General features: G+C 45.2%; 3 protein-coding genes across 3 annotated transcripts in view; 1 reads left to right on the forward strand and 2 right to left on the reverse strand.

Annotated features, from left to right (window-relative positions):
* Window positions 1–19,680, reverse strand: part of LOC127042433 (matrix metalloproteinase-2-like) — a 207,523-nt gene that overhangs the window by 28,329 nt on the left and 159,514 nt on the right. The window lies entirely within an intron of this gene.
* LOC127041438 (uncharacterized protein F54H12.2-like) lies at window positions 10,766–12,072 on the forward strand. Its single transcript, XM_050935601.1, has 2 exons — window positions 10,766–11,464; window positions 11,635–12,072. The coding sequence occupies exons 1-2, from the start codon at window positions 10,766–10,768 to the stop codon at window positions 12,070–12,072; spliced, it is 1,137 nt and encodes a 378-aa protein (XP_050791558.1).
* Window positions 19,249–19,680, reverse strand: part of E2F7 (E2F transcription factor 7) — a 20,856-nt gene continuing 20,424 nt past the window's right edge. Inside the window, exon 12 of the mRNA XM_050935621.1 lies at window positions 19,249–19,376. Within this exon, the coding sequence (XP_050791578.1) occupies window positions 19,249–19,376 (128 nt within the window). The remainder of the gene's footprint in view (window positions 19,377–19,680) is intronic.

The following is a 19,680-nucleotide window of genomic DNA, read 5'->3' on the forward strand; positions in this document are numbered from 1 at the left end:
GCAGATAATTGATGTTCCTGGCCAAAACTTCCCTGGTACCCAGCTCTGGGAAGCCATTCACTGTGCACTAGTTGTCTACTTGACTGTTCTCCTCCTCCCCAGAGGTGGTAGCATTTCAGTGATGGTTTATGTATCCAGTGTATAAAATGGTGAGATCACTGGGGAGGAAAGGTGCTACATAAATGTGAAATTATTATTATTTTGCTGGATTCCTACTAGACTACTGTCTTTTTTAGGTTTCAAGTACTACTTGGAGAGGAAAGTAATCTCTCATGCTTCCCCCAGTTATGACAAACTATTTCATCTAATCTACCTTTGGCCAGGGAGAGGTATTAAACAGTTCTTTCTCCCTGCAAATCACTGTCTTTCTTTGGAATTTAGGGCTACAGCTTGTAGCACTAATAATCACAGTGTCTCTGCAGACAGTAGAAATCCCAGTAGGTGTACGTAAACATACAATCAGTTTTCAAGGTAATATGTTAAAAATTATTCAAGCCCACACACAGTCTCTTGCTCATTATTGAGGCATAATTACTCACTTTGGCTCATTATCTGCCCATTGGATTAAATAGTCATTTGAGCGTTCTTCCTCTATCTCAGAATCTAGTTCTGCACAATGTAAACCAATTTCTTTTTGACAGTCTGATTGAGCCATGTGTGCACAGGTGAATATGGCTACCCGAAGATCTTCACGTATTAAATACATCAATTTTGCTCTTTTAATTAGTTACTTAAACTTGGATAATGCAACATGGAAATTATTACTCTTGTCCATTTCTTCGTGGCAAAATCAAATATTTGAAATAAACTAAAAGCCTCTTAATACTGCCTTTCAGTCCACATAGTTTCCCCATCAGCCACATCGTGAGTTCCCATTGAAGTTATTGAGTGTTTTGCCTGTGTAAAAACTGTGTAAGGCACTCAGAAGCCCCCCAGAGCAGTATCTGCTACAGTCTGAAATGCTTTTTGTACAATGGGACTTCACTATGGCTTCTCTCCCACCCCAATGGGAGCAGAAGCCAGCTCCATAAAAGATGTTTTACTATTTTAAGATGGGGGCTTGATCCTGCAAACCTTATTCAGTGCAACCTCTCATTGACTCCAGTGGGAATCAGGATGGAGTTCTATCTACAAGTTGTCTTTCAGATCCATCTCCCAAATCCTGTAAACAAATAACTGAAGGCTTTTGTTCTCATCATGTATTTGTGCTGCAGTTAGAAATAAGGAGGGTTAGGTGCACTTGGCTTCCTTCCATGTTGTTTTCTGTTCATCTTGCCCAAACAGGCAGGTATTAAAATAAGTTAATTATAAGGAAAAGATTCTGACTGCCCTGCAGCGGGCACAAGTGGGGCTGGGCATAGTTGTCTGCCAGGGGGCAGCCTGATGTGAAGCCTGTACATCCGTGAGTGCAAAGTGCAGAGGACTGTTAGCCCCACTAGCTGCACCACACCTCCCTCCCTCGCCAGGGATGAGCTGAGGACAGGCCCATGGCCCTGACCCCTCTGTGCACTGGCGGTGGCTCTAGGTTAGTGTTGGAGGGCGTGCATGTTTTACTTGCAGTAAGAGCTCCTCCTGAATGTTGTGAAAGCCAGAGCCATCCTACGTGTTGGCAGTGAGACTGAGTGCAGAGGTGCGTCACTCCAGCAGCAGTGCCAGAGACATTGCTGCTGACATCGCTACTGCTGATGTGGTGCTCCACTGCAGCCTCAGTCCCAGGGCAGCTCTGGGCTTTAATAGCTACAAATTGGCCGATCATGGGCAAAGGAACAAGAAAGAGACTGAGAGTGACCACTTCCTGTTACTGACAGCTGTGCCACACGCTCTCATTAGTGCCAAAGTCAACAGTTCCACTTCTGGAGTTAATTCTCATAACTCCACCGAAAGCAATGGAGCTAGGACAATTTTCACCATCTGGGGATCTGCCCCAGTATATTTGTCCAATCTATCTAATCATTTACCCCATCCTCATCACTGTACTAGAATTTCTGGGTCTCTCTTTGCCTGAGGCTGGAACCAAACTTTAGGGCTTTAGCTTTTTCAGATATTGTTTACTAAGCCCTTCATTGAAGAGCTGTTTTCCTGGAACAAATGTGAGTGTTCTGGTTTTTAATTAGACCAGTATGATCCCATCACATGGGTGGCAAGTTTGTAGAAATGTTGGAGGTGCCCAGAACCCACCCCTGCCCAAACTCCGCGTCCCACCTGCCCAAGGTTCTGGGAGGGAGTTTGGGTGGGGGAGGAGGTCTGGGGTGCAGAAGGGTTGCAGGGTGCAGGTGCTGGGAGGGAGTTTGGGGATGAAAGGGGGTGTGGAGGGAGGGTTTTGGGGTGGGGCTGGAGATGAGAGGTTTGAGATGTGGGAGGGGGCTCAGGGCTATGGCAGAGGGGTGGGGTGTGGGGTGAGGGCTGTGGGTGGGGCTGGGGATCAGGGGTTCATGATGCAGGAGGGGGCTCAGGGTTGGGACAGGCAGTTAGGGTGCAGGGGGATGAGGGCTCTTGCTGGGGTTGGGGATGAGGGGTCTAGGGTGTGAGAGGGGCTCAGGGCGAGAATAGGAGTGTGGGGGGTGAGGGCTCTGGCTGGGGCAGCAGATGAGGGGTTTGGGGTGCTGGAGGAGGCTCAGGGCTAAGGAAGAGGGTTGGAATGCAGGGGGATGAGGGATCTGGCTGGGACTGGGGATAAGGTGTTCAGGGTGCTGGAGGGGCTCAGGGCTCAGGCAGAGGGTTGAGGGTGGGGTGGGGTGGTGAAAGCTCTGACTGGGGGTGTGGGCTGTGGGGTGGAGCAGGGCTGGGGATGAGTCTGGGGTGCAGGCAGGCTGCTCCAGGACAGGGGCCAGAGAGGAGGATTCTCTCCAGCCCTTTCTCTGCTGGCAGCAGCAAGCTCTGGGGGAGGAGCCCCCCTTTCCTGCCCCCCCCAGCAGCACACTCACACCCACCACCGTCACTGCATGTGTTCCTAGGGCCCATCTCAGGTCCAGGAATCTCCCTCGCCTCCTCCATGGTGGGTGCCAGGGGATGCTGCGTGTGCCTCCTCCCCTGCTGTTGCCCCTGACTGTAGCCTCACTGGGGGTGGGGGATGGGGCTGCCTCCTTGCCCAGCATGGGGCAGGAGCAGTGACTGCGGGTGGAGGGGGGGCCGTGCTGCTGCAGGGCCCCGCTGGAAAAAGGAAGGGTTTGAGGTAGAAGGGCAGGCTCAGTCAGTCTGCCCTGGCAGTTGATATGGGGGGCACTAGGACCCTGAGACAGCATGGAGCTGCACGGAAGAGGCAGGGACATGCACGGGGTCAGCAAGAGGGGGTGGGGGGACACTTGGGGGACACACGGGGGGGCAGCAGGTGGGGCTGAGAGGAAGACTCGGCCCCAAACATTGTTGGAGCTGGGCCCCGGGCTCCGAATATTGCTGGTGACTGGGCACCACGTGGGTATATAACTCACTGCCCATGATCCCACGCATTTCCATGCACATGGATTTGTACGGATAACTTTGTTTTTTGACTTGCACCTCCTGTCACTGCATCCTCAATTTCCCTTTCAGTTTGGGCTATGATCAACCCCCCAGATTCAAAGAGGATATGTATGACCTGCTATCACATCGGACTGCGAAGTTCACCAGTTTTTTGTGCAAAACCATAAACCGGCCCAGGTTTGCTCCACTCTGAGCCTAGATAGACATGAAAGATTTGAAAGCCTCAGGGAATGTTTTGATTGGCTCAGTTCAGGTCACTTGAGCTCAAAAAGGATATTGGAGAGAAAGACAAGGGTTTCAGACATGGGTGATGAGAATGATTAGAGGCATGGATAGACTTATGTAGAAAGAGACTGAAAAGATTTAGGCCTGGTCTACACTACGATTTTAGGTCAAATTTAGCAGCGTTACCTCAATTTAAGCTTGGACCCATCCACACGACGAAGCCCTTTTATTGACTTAAAGGGATCTTTAAATCGATTTCTTTACTCCACCTACTACGAGGGGATTAGCGCTGAAATCAGCCTTGCCGGATCGAATTTGGGGTAGTGTGGATGCAATTCGACGGTATTGGCCTCTGGGAGCTATCCCAGAGTTCTCCATTGTGACAGCTCTGGACAGTGCTCTCAACTCAGATGCACTGGCCAGGTAGACAAGAAAAGGCCTGTGAACTTTTAAATTTAATTTCCTGTTTGGACAGCGTGGTGAGCTAATCAGCATAGGTGACCATGCAGAGCTCACCAGCATGATGTGCACATTGCTGGGTCAGTTTCTTGTTTTGATCCACTCCATCTATCTTTTACATCTTAGGCTGGCAGCAGATGGTGCAGTATGACTGCTAGCCATAGTCATCTCCTGGGTGCCCAGCAGAAGATGCTGCATTACGATTGCTAGCCATCATCATCTCCTGGCTCCTCACCAGAAGACAGTGCAGTATAATTGCTAGCCATTGTCATCTCCTGGGTGCTCAGCAGAAGATGGGAATGACCTGGCTGAGTCACTCCCATGTCTGCCCAGGCGCCCCTGACCGACCTTACTGAGGTCCACTAAAAGAGCACCCAGGAGTAACATGACAATGGCTATCAATCATAATGCACCATTTGCTGCCAAAAGGCAATGAGCTGCTGCTGTGTAGCAATGCAGTCCCACATCTGCCAGCACCCAGGAGACGTACGGTGATGGTGAGCTGAGTGGGCTCCATGCTTGCCGTGGTATGGTGTCTGCTCAGATAACCCAGGAAAAAAGGCGCAAAACAATTGTCTGCCATTGCTTTCAAGGAGGGAAGGAGAGGGGGGCCTGACGACATGTACCCAGAACCACTCATGACACTGTTTTTGCCCCATCAGGCATTGGGATCTCAACCTAGAATTCCAATGGACAGCGGAGGCTGCAGGTACTGTGGGATAGCTACAACAGTGTAACGTTCTGGAAGTTGACGCTAGCCTCGGTACTGTGGATGCAGTCTATTGACTTAATGCACTCAGAGCATTTTGTGTGGGGACACACACAATCGACTGTATAAAAATGATTTCTAAAAAACTGACGTCTATAAATTTCAACCTAATTTTGTAGTGTAGACATACCTTTAGATTCTATTTGAGTCCTCTGGTGTAATAGGTCTGTAGGTCTATGGAGGCTATTCCAGCCATGAGGCAGCAGAAGTCTCTTAACTGGCCCCACTGCTGTTTTTTGGCTTGAGAGAGGATCCTTGCATCTTCTACAGAGACCCTTAGTCCCCAGCCTTTCCATCCGGCTGGGCACTCAGTAGATGCCTGAGTCTGAGATGCAGTCTTCTCTGTAATTTTATACACTAGGAAGGCCACAATAGCTTTTACTTCTTCAGCCTCTTACAGGTAATCCTGTATTTAATGCATCTTGTAGTATTTTGCAGATGTCCATTAAACCTAATGGGTTCCAGTTCATTCGATTTCAACCTCACCCTTTTCAAGAGGAAACTTGCCTTAAATATCAATGGTGCACTAATGGTCAACCAGTAAGATAAGGTTATTCCAAGATTCTCAGATGTGTACTGAAATAATACAACGGTAGATTTTTATTATATTGCAGGTTGGTTGGAACTGTCATGCTTTCGTAACTTCATCTGCTACTTGCAGGGCCCAGGGCAACATGAGGGAAGGAGTTGGTAAGACAGGAATGTTCAGATTTGGTGCTCATATATTAAAGGAATGAGAATAATACTTTGCATTAACTGTACTAGCACTTTTCATCTGAAGGTCTCAAAGCCCTTCACAGCATTAATCAATGTCAGAGCACTTGTGAGATAGTTATAATTAACTAATAATACTTTCCTATTTTACAGATGGCTAAACATAGAGTGATTTGTTTAAGGCCTCACAGTATGTTGGGAGCAGAGTTGGAATAAAACAAAGTAGCCTGATACTCCTTACACTCTCATCGGTGTATATCTCTGGCAATGCCATTGAAATTATTAGAGTTACGCCCATGTAAAACTGGTATAAGTAAGAGGAGAATACAGACCCAAGAGTTTTTACTCTTAGGCCATGTCTACAGACCAGAAGTCAGAGGTTATGTATTTTTTCGAATTCTCCCAGTTGTTCTAGCACCAGTGCAGCTCTCCCAGTGCTAGAAGCAATGGGTGCCCTAGTGTAGATCAGATGCCAGTGCTTTTACAACCAGGATAATTAGAGCTGCTCAGAAACTGAAAAAATCTTAAGTGTACACAGGACCCAGTTATGTCCTCCAGCTAAGAGCGACTGGGACTGATTCACCTCTGGCACCAATGTAAGTTGGGAGTGATCCCATCGATATCAATGAAGTTACACTGATGTAAATGAGAGGAGAATGAATCCCATTCATTTTGCCTCTAAACCCAAATCCTGCCCAGGACTTCCATTTCTGTGTGTACGCTACATTTATTAAAGCCACTTTGCATTCCAGGCACATGCAGATGCTTTTAGCATCAACTAATTGCTACCAGTTAGCAGAGTCAGTAGAGCGGAACAGGGTCATTAAACCACATATTGTTGGGCTTGCAGTTGAGGTTCTGGAACAATGAAAAAACATATGGCATTGTACTGCCACTGCTCCAATAAGAGATGACGAATGAACTCACAAAAAAGCAAACAAGAAATATTTATTCTTCCTCTAATCAATTCATTTTTGTGGAGGAAAGTCTTTCTAGCCACAGCTCATTTTAACACTCCTCAAACTCTTCCCCTTCACAGGGCCTGATTCAAAGCTCGTTGAAGTACATGGAAAGATTCCTATTGACTTCACTGGCTTTGACTCAGAGCCCTAAAGTACTAATCATGTTCAGAATATGCCCATTGCAATGGATGTTTTGGTTGCATTCTATTGTAGCAAATTACAGTATTTGGGGATCTACTGCACCTTTAACTGCCTTACTTGCAGTCTGCCCACTAATGCCTGTTTTCTAGCTCTGCAAACTCCTGAACAGCTTCAAACAGCTGCCATTTGAAAAAAGAAACCAGCCTCACACAAAAAATGTTTCATCCTTTCCCCAAATATGGAATTTTCCCCTCAAATTTAAAATGGTCTCCCATCAAGATGGGCAATATTCAGACCCGGACCAGGGACAGGATTAAGATCTGACATTGTGTGACCTCGCAGAGTGAAAAATGGAAGCTTCATATATTTGGAAAGTAACTATTCCCAGTTTCCCAAAGAGACACAAAAGTAGTATAATGGCCCTACCATCAATCAAACCCTAACCCCGCCCCTAAACCAGCCCCTTGACCCCTCTAGTCCCTCTCACCTGTCACCAGAAGTCCCACCCTATGGGGGTATTACTTCCAGGGTCAAGATGGCCACATGACCGGAAGCAAAGTGGGTCATGTGACCCCTCTAAGAACTCCTCCCACCACCCTCTACCAATCAGGAGGGGTTTCCTCCAAAAAGGACCACCCCAAGAGGAGATTTGACCAATCAGGGCAACTTCCGGGGGCGGGTGACCTATCTAAAAGTGGGTCATGTGACCCCCTCTAAGAACTCCTCCCACCACCCCTCTACCAATCAGGAGGGGTTTCCTCCCAAAAGGACCACCCCGAGAGGAGATTTTGACCAACCAGGATGACCCCTCTAAGAACTCCTCCCAAGACCCTCGGCCAACCCGAGTGCAGCACCAATACCCATAAGTACCAGCGCCGAACAGGAGGCGGCCATTTCTTACCAAGGACACATGTTTTAGAAAGCGTGGAAAGGCTGCTGAGAGGAAAACATGGACTCCTTTACCACCCCTGTTAGAACTTCGGGCTTTGTTTTTGACCTGAGCACCATACTTATGTGGCACAGGCACTACACCAGCGACAGTTCTGAGGAGGAGGAGGGAATGACTGAGAGGAGCCCTTTGGCCAACCAGTCGATGGATACATCTGAAACCGACCAGAAAACCCTCGTGAGGCACCCTGAGGAGCCTGATGGCCTCTCTTTGTCCACCCCCTCAGATCGCCGCTTGGGAGAGTCACCGGTGGACAAGGCAAATGGAAAAGATGGCGCTCAGGTAAATGAACGATTAAGAAATGGTGGTAGAGGAGGGGGTGGGTAATGAAGTTAGGAACCGGGGGTTTGTGTAAATTAAAAAAAAAAAACCCAGCAGCTGGGGTACTTACTCTGTTTCTTTTTCTGAAAATCTTTCAGGAGCTCGACGATGCCTTTCTAGAGGCCTTTAAGAACTTGCGCGTCAGCTGTTTTTACTGCTCTCTGAGAGACATATCTAAAGCCAAAAATCACAAAATGGAAGAATGAAACAGCTCAGACTCCCTTATGGTAGCAGTTATGGCGTCCATTTTACAGGCGGCTGTAAAAGATCATGTTAAACCAGGCAATTAATAAAATGTATTTAAATGTGTCAATATGAGCGTGTCCCCTTTCATACTTGTGGTAGTAAAAGATGGTACCAGTAACAGTCATGTCTATACCGACGGCTTTGTTAAAGAAAATATATTACAATCCCAGGGAAGTTGGGAGCTTTGGCGGAGTGAACCCTCTTTTTCAAGTGGCCAGAAAGCATAGTAAAACTTTAAATGGAAGACAGGTAACAGCTTGGCTTTCAGACCAGGATGCTTACACTTTACACAAACCAGCTCGAATACATTTTAAAAGAAACAAGACTATTGTTTCAGATGTGGATGCACAGTGGTAGGCAGATTTCGTGGATATGCATCAGTTTTCCAAACACAACAGTGGCTTTAAGTACATCTTAACAGTGATAGACATTTTATCCAAATATGCCTGGGCCTTATGCCTAAAAGACAAGACAAGTGGTGAGGTATCCAAGGCCTTTAAAGCTATTTTCAGCGAAGGTCGCGTGCCTCAAAAATTACAAACCGATCGGGGGAAAGAATTTTTAAACAAACCTTTAAGTGGATTGTTAAAGCGGCATGGGGTTCACCATTTTCTTACTAATAATGAAGTCAAAGCAGGGGTTGTGGAGCGATTTAACAGAACTTTAAAAACTAGGATGTGGAGATATTTTACAGCCCATAACACCTTTCGCTACATTGACGTCTTACCTGACTTTATAAAGAGTTATAACCAGAGCTTTCACAGAACTATACGTACCAGACCCATTGATGTTAACCCTTCAAATTCTCTGAAGGTGTGGAAATCGGTTTACGGAGACAGTTTTAAAATAAAACAGGTTGTTCCCCCTTTTAGAAAAGGCGATCACGTAAGACTATCTAAAACCAAAGGTGCTTTTGAAAAAGGTTATGAACAGACATTTACCGATGAGATATTCATAGTGGATGAAGCCTTAACCAGGGGCCAAAGACCTGCATACCGATTAAAAGATTACGAAGGTGAGGCAGTTACTGGATCTTTTTACCCTGAAGAATTACAAAAAGTAAACCCCAAACGAGACAGGATTTACAGAATTGAAAAAATTCTAGCGGAGAAAGGAAAAGGGAGAAAAAAACACTTACTGGTAAAATGGTTGGGTTGGCCTGATAAGTTTAACAGCTGGGTGGAAGCTTCTCAACTCTGTGACATTTAGACACAAACCAAAGAGAGAAAAAAAAAAACCAATTCCTCCTACAAAGACAGATAGAAGAAAAAATAATAATGAGCGACGGCGGGTTTTACATCACTTTGCCCAGCAATGCCAGCTCTGCAGTTTTTCCCCAAAACACCATCTCGAACTTTACAATACGGCTAATTAAGCCCTTGGATCTCCCAGGTGCCTGGGAGGTGGGGTTAGTGGAAATACAATACCCGCACAGCTGGAATACTATCAATGAAGACACTCCTTTTGAAATTACCTTTGAAGATATGAAGTGGAATTTCATCCTACGACGAGGTTATTACTCGACCATACCCGAATTACTGGAGCATATGAACAGCACCATGGCTTGTCACCAAGGACCGCCTGAGATGGTCATGAACTACGACCCTGTAGGTAGAAAAGTGAGACTTAAATCTACCAATTTTAACTATGGGTTTTCTACTGGCAGGGAACTAGCTAACATTTTGGGTTTGGGCCCAAAATGCAACGTCCAAAAATTTCCCTTCTCGGCAGACATTACAGGGGGTTTTGACTCCTTGTATCTGTACACGGATATTGTAGAACACCAGTTTGTGCGGGACTTTTCTGTTCTCCTGTTACGCTGCGTCCCTGTCCAAGGAAGGAACAATGAGTTTGTTACCATCACCTATGATAAACCTCATTACGTTCCTGTTAGTAAACACCACATCGACACCATTACCATTGAAATAAAGACAGATCAGAACAGACATGTCTCATTTCGCTTCGGCAAGGTGATCATCAAGCTGCATTTGCAACCGCGGAAAGAGCGAGGTTTCTAAAAAGCAAAAAAAACACTATTATGGCGATCCTAAAAAATTATGGTGACCCCACCATCTACAGGAACTATTACAAAGCCCAGGCTGGATACGCCCTTCCTGGATATCATGGGGCCCCCGTGATGTACGGGGCTGGTGTGGGTGGAATATTTCGTAGCCTCTTTCGAAAAGCTGTACCGCTTTTGAGGAGGGGGCTAGAGATTATTAAGCCCCACGTAAAAACTGCCGCTCAAAACATAGCTAAAGATGTGGTAGGTCATGTCTCCCATGCTGTTCTGGAGAAGGTGGGGAATACAGCTTCACAGGAAGGATCGGGGCTGATGTACATTAAAAGGAGGAAGAAAAGAAAGAGAAATACGTCATACCCGCGACGCACAAGTCCCCCAAAACCTTTTAAAAGAAGGGCTTTGACACGCAGGGCCGGCCATAAACGAAAGTCCAAGAAGCAGCCTGGGCAAAAGAGGAGACGCGCTCTGCCTGGTAAAAGAGACATATTTTAATCAATATGGCTTTTGTTCACTGCGGGTCTGAAGAGTGCACCAAATCCGAACTAGACTTGTTTCAAATAGCCCCTACGCAGACCAGCATCGAGAAAAGCATTTACATCGAGGTGCCACCTCTATCGGCCGTTACGGAGTCTGCCCCCATTGACTTTTTTATAGCAGGGAATGGCATAGATTATATGGATTTAAACAACACGCTGCTTTACCTGTGTTGCAAGATTGTAAAAGGAGACGGAACTGAACTTGCTGCGAACGCCGAAGTGGGCCTGGTGAATTACCCCGTGGCCTCTATTTTCAGTCAGTTGGATGTTACGCTGGGACACCGCCTTGTAAGCCAAAGCAACAACTGTTACCCTTACAAGGCCTTTATAGAATCAGTGCTCAATTACAGCGATGACACCCTCGTCACGCAATTTTCTGCCGGCCTGTTTTACAAAGACACTGCTGGACAACATGAAAAAACAGAGTTGTATGGAGAGAATCTAGGGTTTGTGAAGCGTGCAAAGCTGACGGCCCAGAGCAGAATGGTAGAGCTGCTGGGCCATCTACACAGTGACCTGTTTTTTCAAGAAAAACTTTTGTTAAACGGAGTGGATGTGAAAATTAAACTGACACGCAGTAAAGATGCCTTCTGTTTAATGGGCAGTGCGGCTGAAGGCTTTAAACTGCGCATTGTATCAGCGTCTCTTTTTGTGAAGAAAGTACAGGTGGCCCCGGGTGTCCGTTTGGGGCATGCGGAGGCCCTGCTTGCCGCTAATGCTAAATACCCCGTGGACTGTGTGGGAATGAAAGTGTTTAGCATCCCTGCAGGCAGCAGGGTCAGTAACCAGGAAAACCTGTTCTTGGGACAGTTACCCAAATGCTTGTCTAGGGATTTGTGGATAACGATGCCTTTAGCGGCAGTTACACTAAAAATCTCTTTCATTTTAAACATTACGATATTAATTTTGTGGCCCTGTATGTGGATGGTGAACAGGTACCAACCAAGCCTCTGCAACCGGACTTCGAGGCAGGACGCTGTATGAGAGAATACATGAATCTGGTACAGACAGCTGGTAAACACATGAAAGATCGTTCTCTGTTAATCGACCGTGAGGAGTTTGCACAGGGTTACACCTTGTTTGCCTTTGACCTGTCTCCCGATCAGGAATGCGCAGATCACTATTCCCTGATTAAAACCGGGAACCTGAGAGCAGAAATACGGTTTGGAAAGGCTTTAACCATTACCGTCAATATGATTGTATATGGGAGTTTTGACAATGTCATAGAAATAAATCAGAGAAGAAACGTTCTGTTTGACTATATGTGAACATGGACACCGTGCAGCTCTCACGTGTCTTATCAACGGATCCTTACACGAAAAAGAATTTCTTAGATGCGTTCCCTTGTGATTGGCTCCCTGGAGGCAAGCTGTCTCAGAGGCCCCTAGGTTTGGTGGTGAACACGCACCCACACAACCAACTGGGTGAACACTGGCTCGCCCTGTATCTGTCGGAGCATAACCGTGGAGAGTTTTTTGACTCATATGGGCAACCCCCGAACAGCGTGTTGTTTCCTAAAAGCATTATGAAGTTTTTAAACAGAAATGCCACAGACATGGTGTTTCACAATAGACAATTACAAGACCCCCGCTCCGTCGCCTGTGGCTATCACTGCGTGTTTTTTTTACATCATCATAGCAAGGGTTTATCTTTTGACTGGATTTTAAAATTGTATTCTGATGACTTAGTGCAAAATGACCAGATGGTGATAAATTTTGTAAAAAATAAATTTAAATTTTTGGGCATGCCTAGCCTTGCTCAAAACATGTTTCAACAAGCCCAGACATGTGTATCTTATAATGATTTTTATAGCCATATTACCCAATAAAGCACCCTAGGTTAGGGGTTTAAAGAAATTGATGTTTGTTTGTTTTTTTAAATGACCAATTGAAAAAATTTCACAGATTTTTTAAAAAACAAATCTAGAAATGTTTTATTTAAAGCAAAACATTACAAGTTTTAAAATTTTTAGAATGTGAAAAACATTACACACGGAGCCATTGGGCTCTTTTAGCCCATCTTTTTTTTTTTTTAATAGGGCAAAAAAGGGGTCACAGATTCCTGATCCACCCCGGTGTCAGCAGTCGAGGCCTTGAGGCGTTCCAAAAGGTCTCTGTTGGCTGCATTGCTCATGACAGAAGATGGTACGTTCAGTTCCACCATGGCATTCATAAACACATCCCATCCTTTAGGTACACGTTTGCTAGGTACAGAGCGAGTTTGGGTGACAGCCCTGACTAAGTCAAGCATGTTAGAACCATTAACCACAGAGCCTTTGTACACAAAAGACCCTTTATCGTTCCATGAAGAGAGATTTTTATCCTGCCCCAGTTTATTTAGCAATACTATTGCATTTTTTTTATAACGCTTATTCACATTATCCAGCACCTCCTGAGCAACAGAGTCTGAGTTCTTTGGTGTTTCTGGGGGTTTGGCAGTTACGCTTTGTTCCTGTTCCGGTAGAAACAGACTTACTTTCCCTTTATCCGCATCGCTTTGCTTCACGTACGTTAGGTACCTTTGAAGCACGGCGCTGTAAAGTTTAGCCTTTTCGTATTCGGCCAGGTCAGTTCTTTGAAGAACAGACTTCATTTCAGCGTCCAGTAAGTGAGTTGCTGTTGTTCTGATATTTTCCTCTGCTGGAGGGGGAGCCCTTAATTGCTCCAACTGGTGGCTGGGCACCAGGTACATTTTTTCTGCATACTCCATTATCGATTAGTTAAAAGCCCTGCTATCAGAGGGATAGCAAAACTTAACAGAGGCCCAATAAACCCCCCAGACTGCTTTACCAGATGCTTTTTTCTTTTAAGTGAAACGCTCTTATTACACAAAGTTTTTATAAGCGTGCGTTTCTTTTTCAACACACGCACTTGATTTTGTATTAAAGGTATGTTTCCTTTTAAGGTATTGAGTGCTATTTCTGAGATGGCCATTACTAGATCGTCAGAGGCCGAACACAGAATAGCCTTCCTTTGCTGCGGGGACGATTTGCTAAGTAATTTTAAAAGGCCCAGGTTTCCCTTCACGCAGCAAGACATGTTCTCAGTCAGCAGTCCTAGCTGTTAAAAAGGGACCTGCCGATGAGTCATTTCTTTTTATATCCAGCTGTTGTTTTTTTTAAAGTATAAACCACTGGCCAGTCTGGAGGGAAAAGACCGGTTCTTAGTCTATAAGCTTCCGGTGTGGAAGCATTTAAATCCACCACCAGGTAGCCAGAAGGTCTTTTGGTAGCATCCTCAAAAGCTTCTAGAAAGAATTGAGCTTTGCCAGGGTACATTTGCCGAGCGAGCGTAGCGATTTGTAATTTATCCCTGGGGTTTTTGAACAGAACCATGTACTTCGTGTTTAGGTTAATTGTGCGACTCTTTTTTCCCTGACAAAATACGTTCTGAACTATATACATAATGCTCAGGTTTCTGTGATGCACGTACTTGGTAAAAGCTTTCTCGATTTCATCGCTTTTACAAGCAGAGTTCATCAGATCGTCTATGATAACCATATTTACTTTATTAGTAGGAAACAAACTGTCATCATCCAAAGCATCAGGCAACCCCTCCATAAAATTGATAAAGGGATATTTACAGAGCAGTTCTTTATACAGAGGTTGCCAACAACTGTAACACCACACGATATTCTCAGGCATAACAGATAGTGTTTGTTTGGCATTATTCAACACATTTTTTATAAAGTAACTTTTTCCGCAGTTGCTAGGCCCCCAAGAAAATGCGGAAAAAAGGGGAGTGTTTCCACCTCGTATCCATTTTTTTCAAAAGCCGTAGGGCAGGGTTTTAAAACCTTTTCCTAGGACCCTCTTGTTATAAACCACTTTTTGTGTCTTTTTAAGGGTTTTTGTTTCTATTTGCCACTGGTTTTTATTTCTTATGATAGAGGGCTGCTGCACCTCTATCTTTTTTGAGGTGTTTTCGTTATCTCGCAGACCCGTGCAGTAGTCCAGGACTAGATCTTTTAAACTGTCAAAGTTGATTTTTTCACAGTTTGCTACGGTTAGGGAAATACCTTTGACTTTTATACAGGCCTTTCCTCCAGACAGCTTATACCCATACATTTTTGGGCCTGCCGACACAAACTCGGTGATGTGTTGATCTGGCGGGAGCTCACTTGTGAGCTCCCCTAAATAATCCCCCAGAGGGGGATTCCAGGCACCCTCCCTTTTCACAAATATCACCGAGTCAGTGTCATGGTACAGGCACCGCTCTTGCAAACCGTCTAGCAGACTGTATAATTCTAAGCGGGCATAAGCGATGGTGAAACAGGCTATGACAACATTGATATTGCCAGAGACAGAGTACCGTTCTTTTGCGTGCTTCCAAGACACGCACGCTGTTTCATCATCGATAAACTCGCAGGATGAAACCTTGTAATTGGGGGAAAATAGGTACTGCAAGAGTTCGTCAGGGTCTCTCACGATGCTGTGTTGGGTAGGTTGGTTCTTTGGCCGAATTTACCCCACAGAGAATTTAAAAACAGTTTAGCGATTTGGCGTTTAGCAGGGTTTGATCTGATCTCGTGTTGGGGTAAACGCACGCCTTCTTTCTGGTAGAAATCGCTAATGTACTTATTTTGTTTTTCCTCGTTGGTGCACCAACTGGGATACCCTGAAGCCTCTTGTTTCTGGCGGCGAGGTGTAATTTATGTACTCTGAAAAGAGTTTTAGATTTTTCATTAAAATGCCAGATTTCATAGATTTCAGCCACCACGTACCCCTTCGCTATAGCCGCGTTCAATTCCACCGTGCACCAAGTCCCCAGGATGGCCCGCTCCTCGTCAGTATGGGTGCATATCTCCCGCTGCTCGGTTTCCGCACAGGTTTGGCATAGCGGGAACATAAGCTTGCCACCCACTCTGACGGGTAACAATGGAAAAAAGAGACCTCGTGGGGGGTAAACTTTAACTTTTGCAATTCCAAAATAATTTGCCAGGGGTCCAAATTTGTCATAAAGTATATCGGGGTGTCCGATAGGGTATTCTTTGGTTTTGTTTGCGAAAGGGTACAGGCTGGTAAAATCATAATAGTGGATTTCTTCCCAGGGGTTAGGCTTGTAATACAGGCGGATAGCGTTTGTTCTCCCCCAAAAAAGAGCATCTCTAGGCACAAGAGGCTGGGGTAACTGGGCTCGGTTTAAAAAGTCTGCCAGCTCCCTGTCTGTTTCTTTCATCACCTCCCACTCGTGCTCCCAAAGAGTCCTCACTACAAAACCAAGTCGTTTCAGATAGTCAGCCTTGAGCTGCGTCTTGTAATAAAGAAACCCAAAAGATGTCCCTGTCATAGGATTTTGTGCTTTTTCACACAACAGGTGACACAGCCGTGGAAAAAACATCCATTAAACTCAAAGGCTGTGCGTACCCCATCAACATCGGCATAACCGTCTAAAAAGTAGGGGCCTACCTGTAGTTCCCCACCCTGTAAAGCATGCCGTATTTGTATATTTTCTTTGTAAGAGATATACAACAGCCACTGAATAGATGGGTTGAATATCTTTTTTTCTGCCTGTGATAGTTGTCTGGAGGCAGAAGAGCTACTGTGTTAGGCTCCAAAAACATAAACCTGTACATAGCCATGCAAACAGATGCCAGTGTTATGTACTGGAAATGGATCTATGCACAGTTTTACTTCGGTGAATTTACCAGGTTCTTTCTCTACTACATCTCCCTTCTCCGTCATTTTCATAATCTCTTTTCTGTATAGAATACAAGCCTGTCTCAAAATTTGACATCTGCTGACAGTAATACGCGAGCTCTTTCTGCAAGTCAAACACCTCAGAACTGTGGTCCCGATACCAGTCGAGAAACTCTGTTTTCTCCCTGGGCATCATGCTTTCTACACCATAGTGTGCCACACTGGGCATAGGTCCCACATAATTTTGATTTTTTACAGTGTTAAAAATGTGGAAAATAACCTTTGCACCCTTCAAATCCCATTGCCTGCGGTAGCTTGCTAAGCTTCATGGGCAAGAAGTTTGAAGAGTCTATAAAACGAATCCCCAGGGCCTTCACTTCCACGCACATTAGTTTACTACCCTGAGTGATCAGTTCTATGCACATCTTTTCCTTCAGTAACTGCCTAACGATGAAGTACGCATCATAACCTTTGGAATTGTGTGGTAGGAACGTATAGTCGCGAAACTCTTTGCCGATAAAGGTCTTAACAAAGACAGACAGACACTCATCGCCCTTAAATTCCCAGGATTTTTCTGGATTAAGGACATAGCAAAAATGTAATTGAGAGTGTGCAACCCAGTCTCCTGCATGCATTCAAAATCATAAAAAAATATACTTTTCTGAGGATTCAGGCTTTCTAAGGCTATCCATAAAACAAAAGTGACTGTCTACATCCCAACAATCAAACTGACACTGCTTATATCGCCTCCCTTTACACTTATGCCGCTTGTTCACGTAAGACTGACACTTATCACACAAAGTTTTAGACAGGCATTCAACTTGGTTTTTTGATGCACAGTCGACATGTCTGTCTAAACATTCTTTGGATCGACAATACAGTCTACAGCTAGGACACCGCAGCTGCACGCCCACGCTGTCTGAGCACGTTACACTCAAGCAGAGGCGGCAACGATACCTGCAAGAGTGGTCGTGGCTGTACACAGTGTGGCAAAACTCACAATAATTTTTCGCTCCAAACAACTTTTTCACATCCAGAACTCCATAGTAATGCTCATCGTGCAACAGGATGAAATAAGTCTTGGGAGTAGCTAGCCTCCTGTTTTTAAAAGCCCCAGCCACCTTTTTCCGTATACAGCACCACGTGTATGTTCACTCCTAAATGCTGTTCAAATTTTGCTACGTCACTGACCAGAATCTTTTTTTGATCTGACCACCCCAGTTTCTCATGCAACTTTCTCGCCTCCGCTAACAATTCCGTGTCCGTAGGTTTACGATCGGACATGACGGCCAAAAGGCCACCCAAAACACAGATTGGTACGGTGTAAGTCAGGTCTACAAACACTGTCTTTTTTTATGAATAATTTGACTACTAAGGATAGAATTTAAAACTCTACGAGCACCCCCCCCTGTTTTTAACAACTGTCACAACAAGGCGCAATGTCCCATCGAGATGCAACTCTCTATTGCTCTGTAGCAGCTTTGAGGTCTGATTTAAGAAATCCTCAGCAGATAGCTCATCCCTAGTTCTTCTGACTGAAAACAAAGGGTTAGCTAAATTACGGCTCTCTAAACGTAACTGAACGTAATCATCAGGGCCTACCCTACCATTAACATCATCGAGTACCAACTGTATTCCCTGGTGTATGGCTTCAACAACCCGCTGAGCTGAATTTACTTGCTCAAGATTGACAAAACGAAATTCCTCACAATATATCGACCCCCCAAATCTATGTAATTCACGTTGCCAACTTCTCACTCTTTCCATATACACCTCTGCATTTTCGGGGTTACTTGGGAGTTCCTCTATAGGATCATTAGCGGGATCTTCTACATCAGATGCTATTTGGGAGTCAAACTCTGAGAAGCCTCCATGAGGGTCATTGGAAGTAGAATGGGGCCTGTCTAGAGAGCCCTCTGGGGAATTTGCTAAACCAGAGTCTGATTCCATCTCCCCATTTTCAGAGAAGCCAGTCTGAGAGCCTCCAGTAGGAGGCATCTCTCTTTGTTTTTTTTTCCTCATTACCTCTTTAGCCCTTTTTAAGATTTTTACAGCCACCCTGGCCTGAAACTTTTTGGCAGCCATCTGTTTATCCCTCAAGCGCTGTCCCCCCTTTTGTTTACACATGAGCTGATGTGTACCCTGGAGGGTGCCCCTTTTAGCCAGGCCCCTTTCCACGACTAGTCATGCCTGCTCAGAGACACCCTTTTCAGCCCTCCTGTCTTTTAACATTGCTCTGCACAAAGCATCATATTTTTCCCAAGTCTTTCTAGAAGGCCGTTCTTTTAGACTCCCCGAGGATACAGCATCCATCATTTTTCTGATGGAAGCATCAAACTCTTCCCAAACACTAGAACTTGGGGGAGCTGTGGCGAGCTTATGGTTTTGGGAGAATGTTTTTGTCAGTGCTCGGTGTTTTATTCACAACCCCTAGAGCGCATGCTCCGGGTTGTGAACGTGGGCATTTTCTTTCACAGTTTTCTCAGGGCTTGCTGTGGCGGTGGCCGCTGAGGAACTGGAATTGTGTGTGTGTGGTTGCAACACCTTGGCATCGCAGAAGCTTCTAGTCCGTGGTTTTTTATACGGAGCCCATACACACATGCTCCAGGTTTGCGCACCTTCAGAGCCCTAGAGTGCGTGCTCTGGGTTTGTGAACGTGGGCATTTTCACGCTCACAGTTTTCTCAGGGCTTGGTGTGGCTGTAGCCGCTGAGCAACAGGAGTTTTTGTTTGTGTGTTGCTTTTTACCAGAGTCTTTTGTTTTGTCCTTGGGTTTCACGTATATGAGGTCTGGGCTGCCCGATGCTTCATCTGCACTTCAGTGCTGTTTGCGTTGTTAAAGGTCTCAAAGCAGATTTTTGGTTCTTTGGTAGTTCTTCTGGAGGAGTTGTGCTTGTAGCGCTGACTACAGCATTTTCAGAAAGGTTGCCCATGCCTATGAGGGAAAAAAACATACATTTTACAAAACTGAATTTTACCATCTCTCTCTCTCCCCCCACACCTGTGTATTTACTTAAAATACAAAACCTCATAGAAACAACTAAACCAATAAGCAAAATATATTACTGGGCATGTCATCCACTGATGCTGGTAAATTTTCCTTTTGCAGCTGTCTCCTCTCTTTTTCTTTTGAGTTTGTTTTCTCTGGTCATGTTTTGACTAGTACTGTGGAGCAAACGAGCATAAAACCATCTTGTAAAACTGAATTATATATATTCATTCAGCAGGGTGTTTTTCTA

Source organism: Gopherus flavomarginatus, chromosome 1 (genome assembly GCF_025201925.1).
Source record: "Gopherus flavomarginatus isolate rGopFla2 chromosome 1, rGopFla2.mat.asm, whole genome shotgun sequence".
Lineage (NCBI taxonomy): Eukaryota > Metazoa > Chordata > Testudines > Testudinidae > Gopherus > Gopherus flavomarginatus.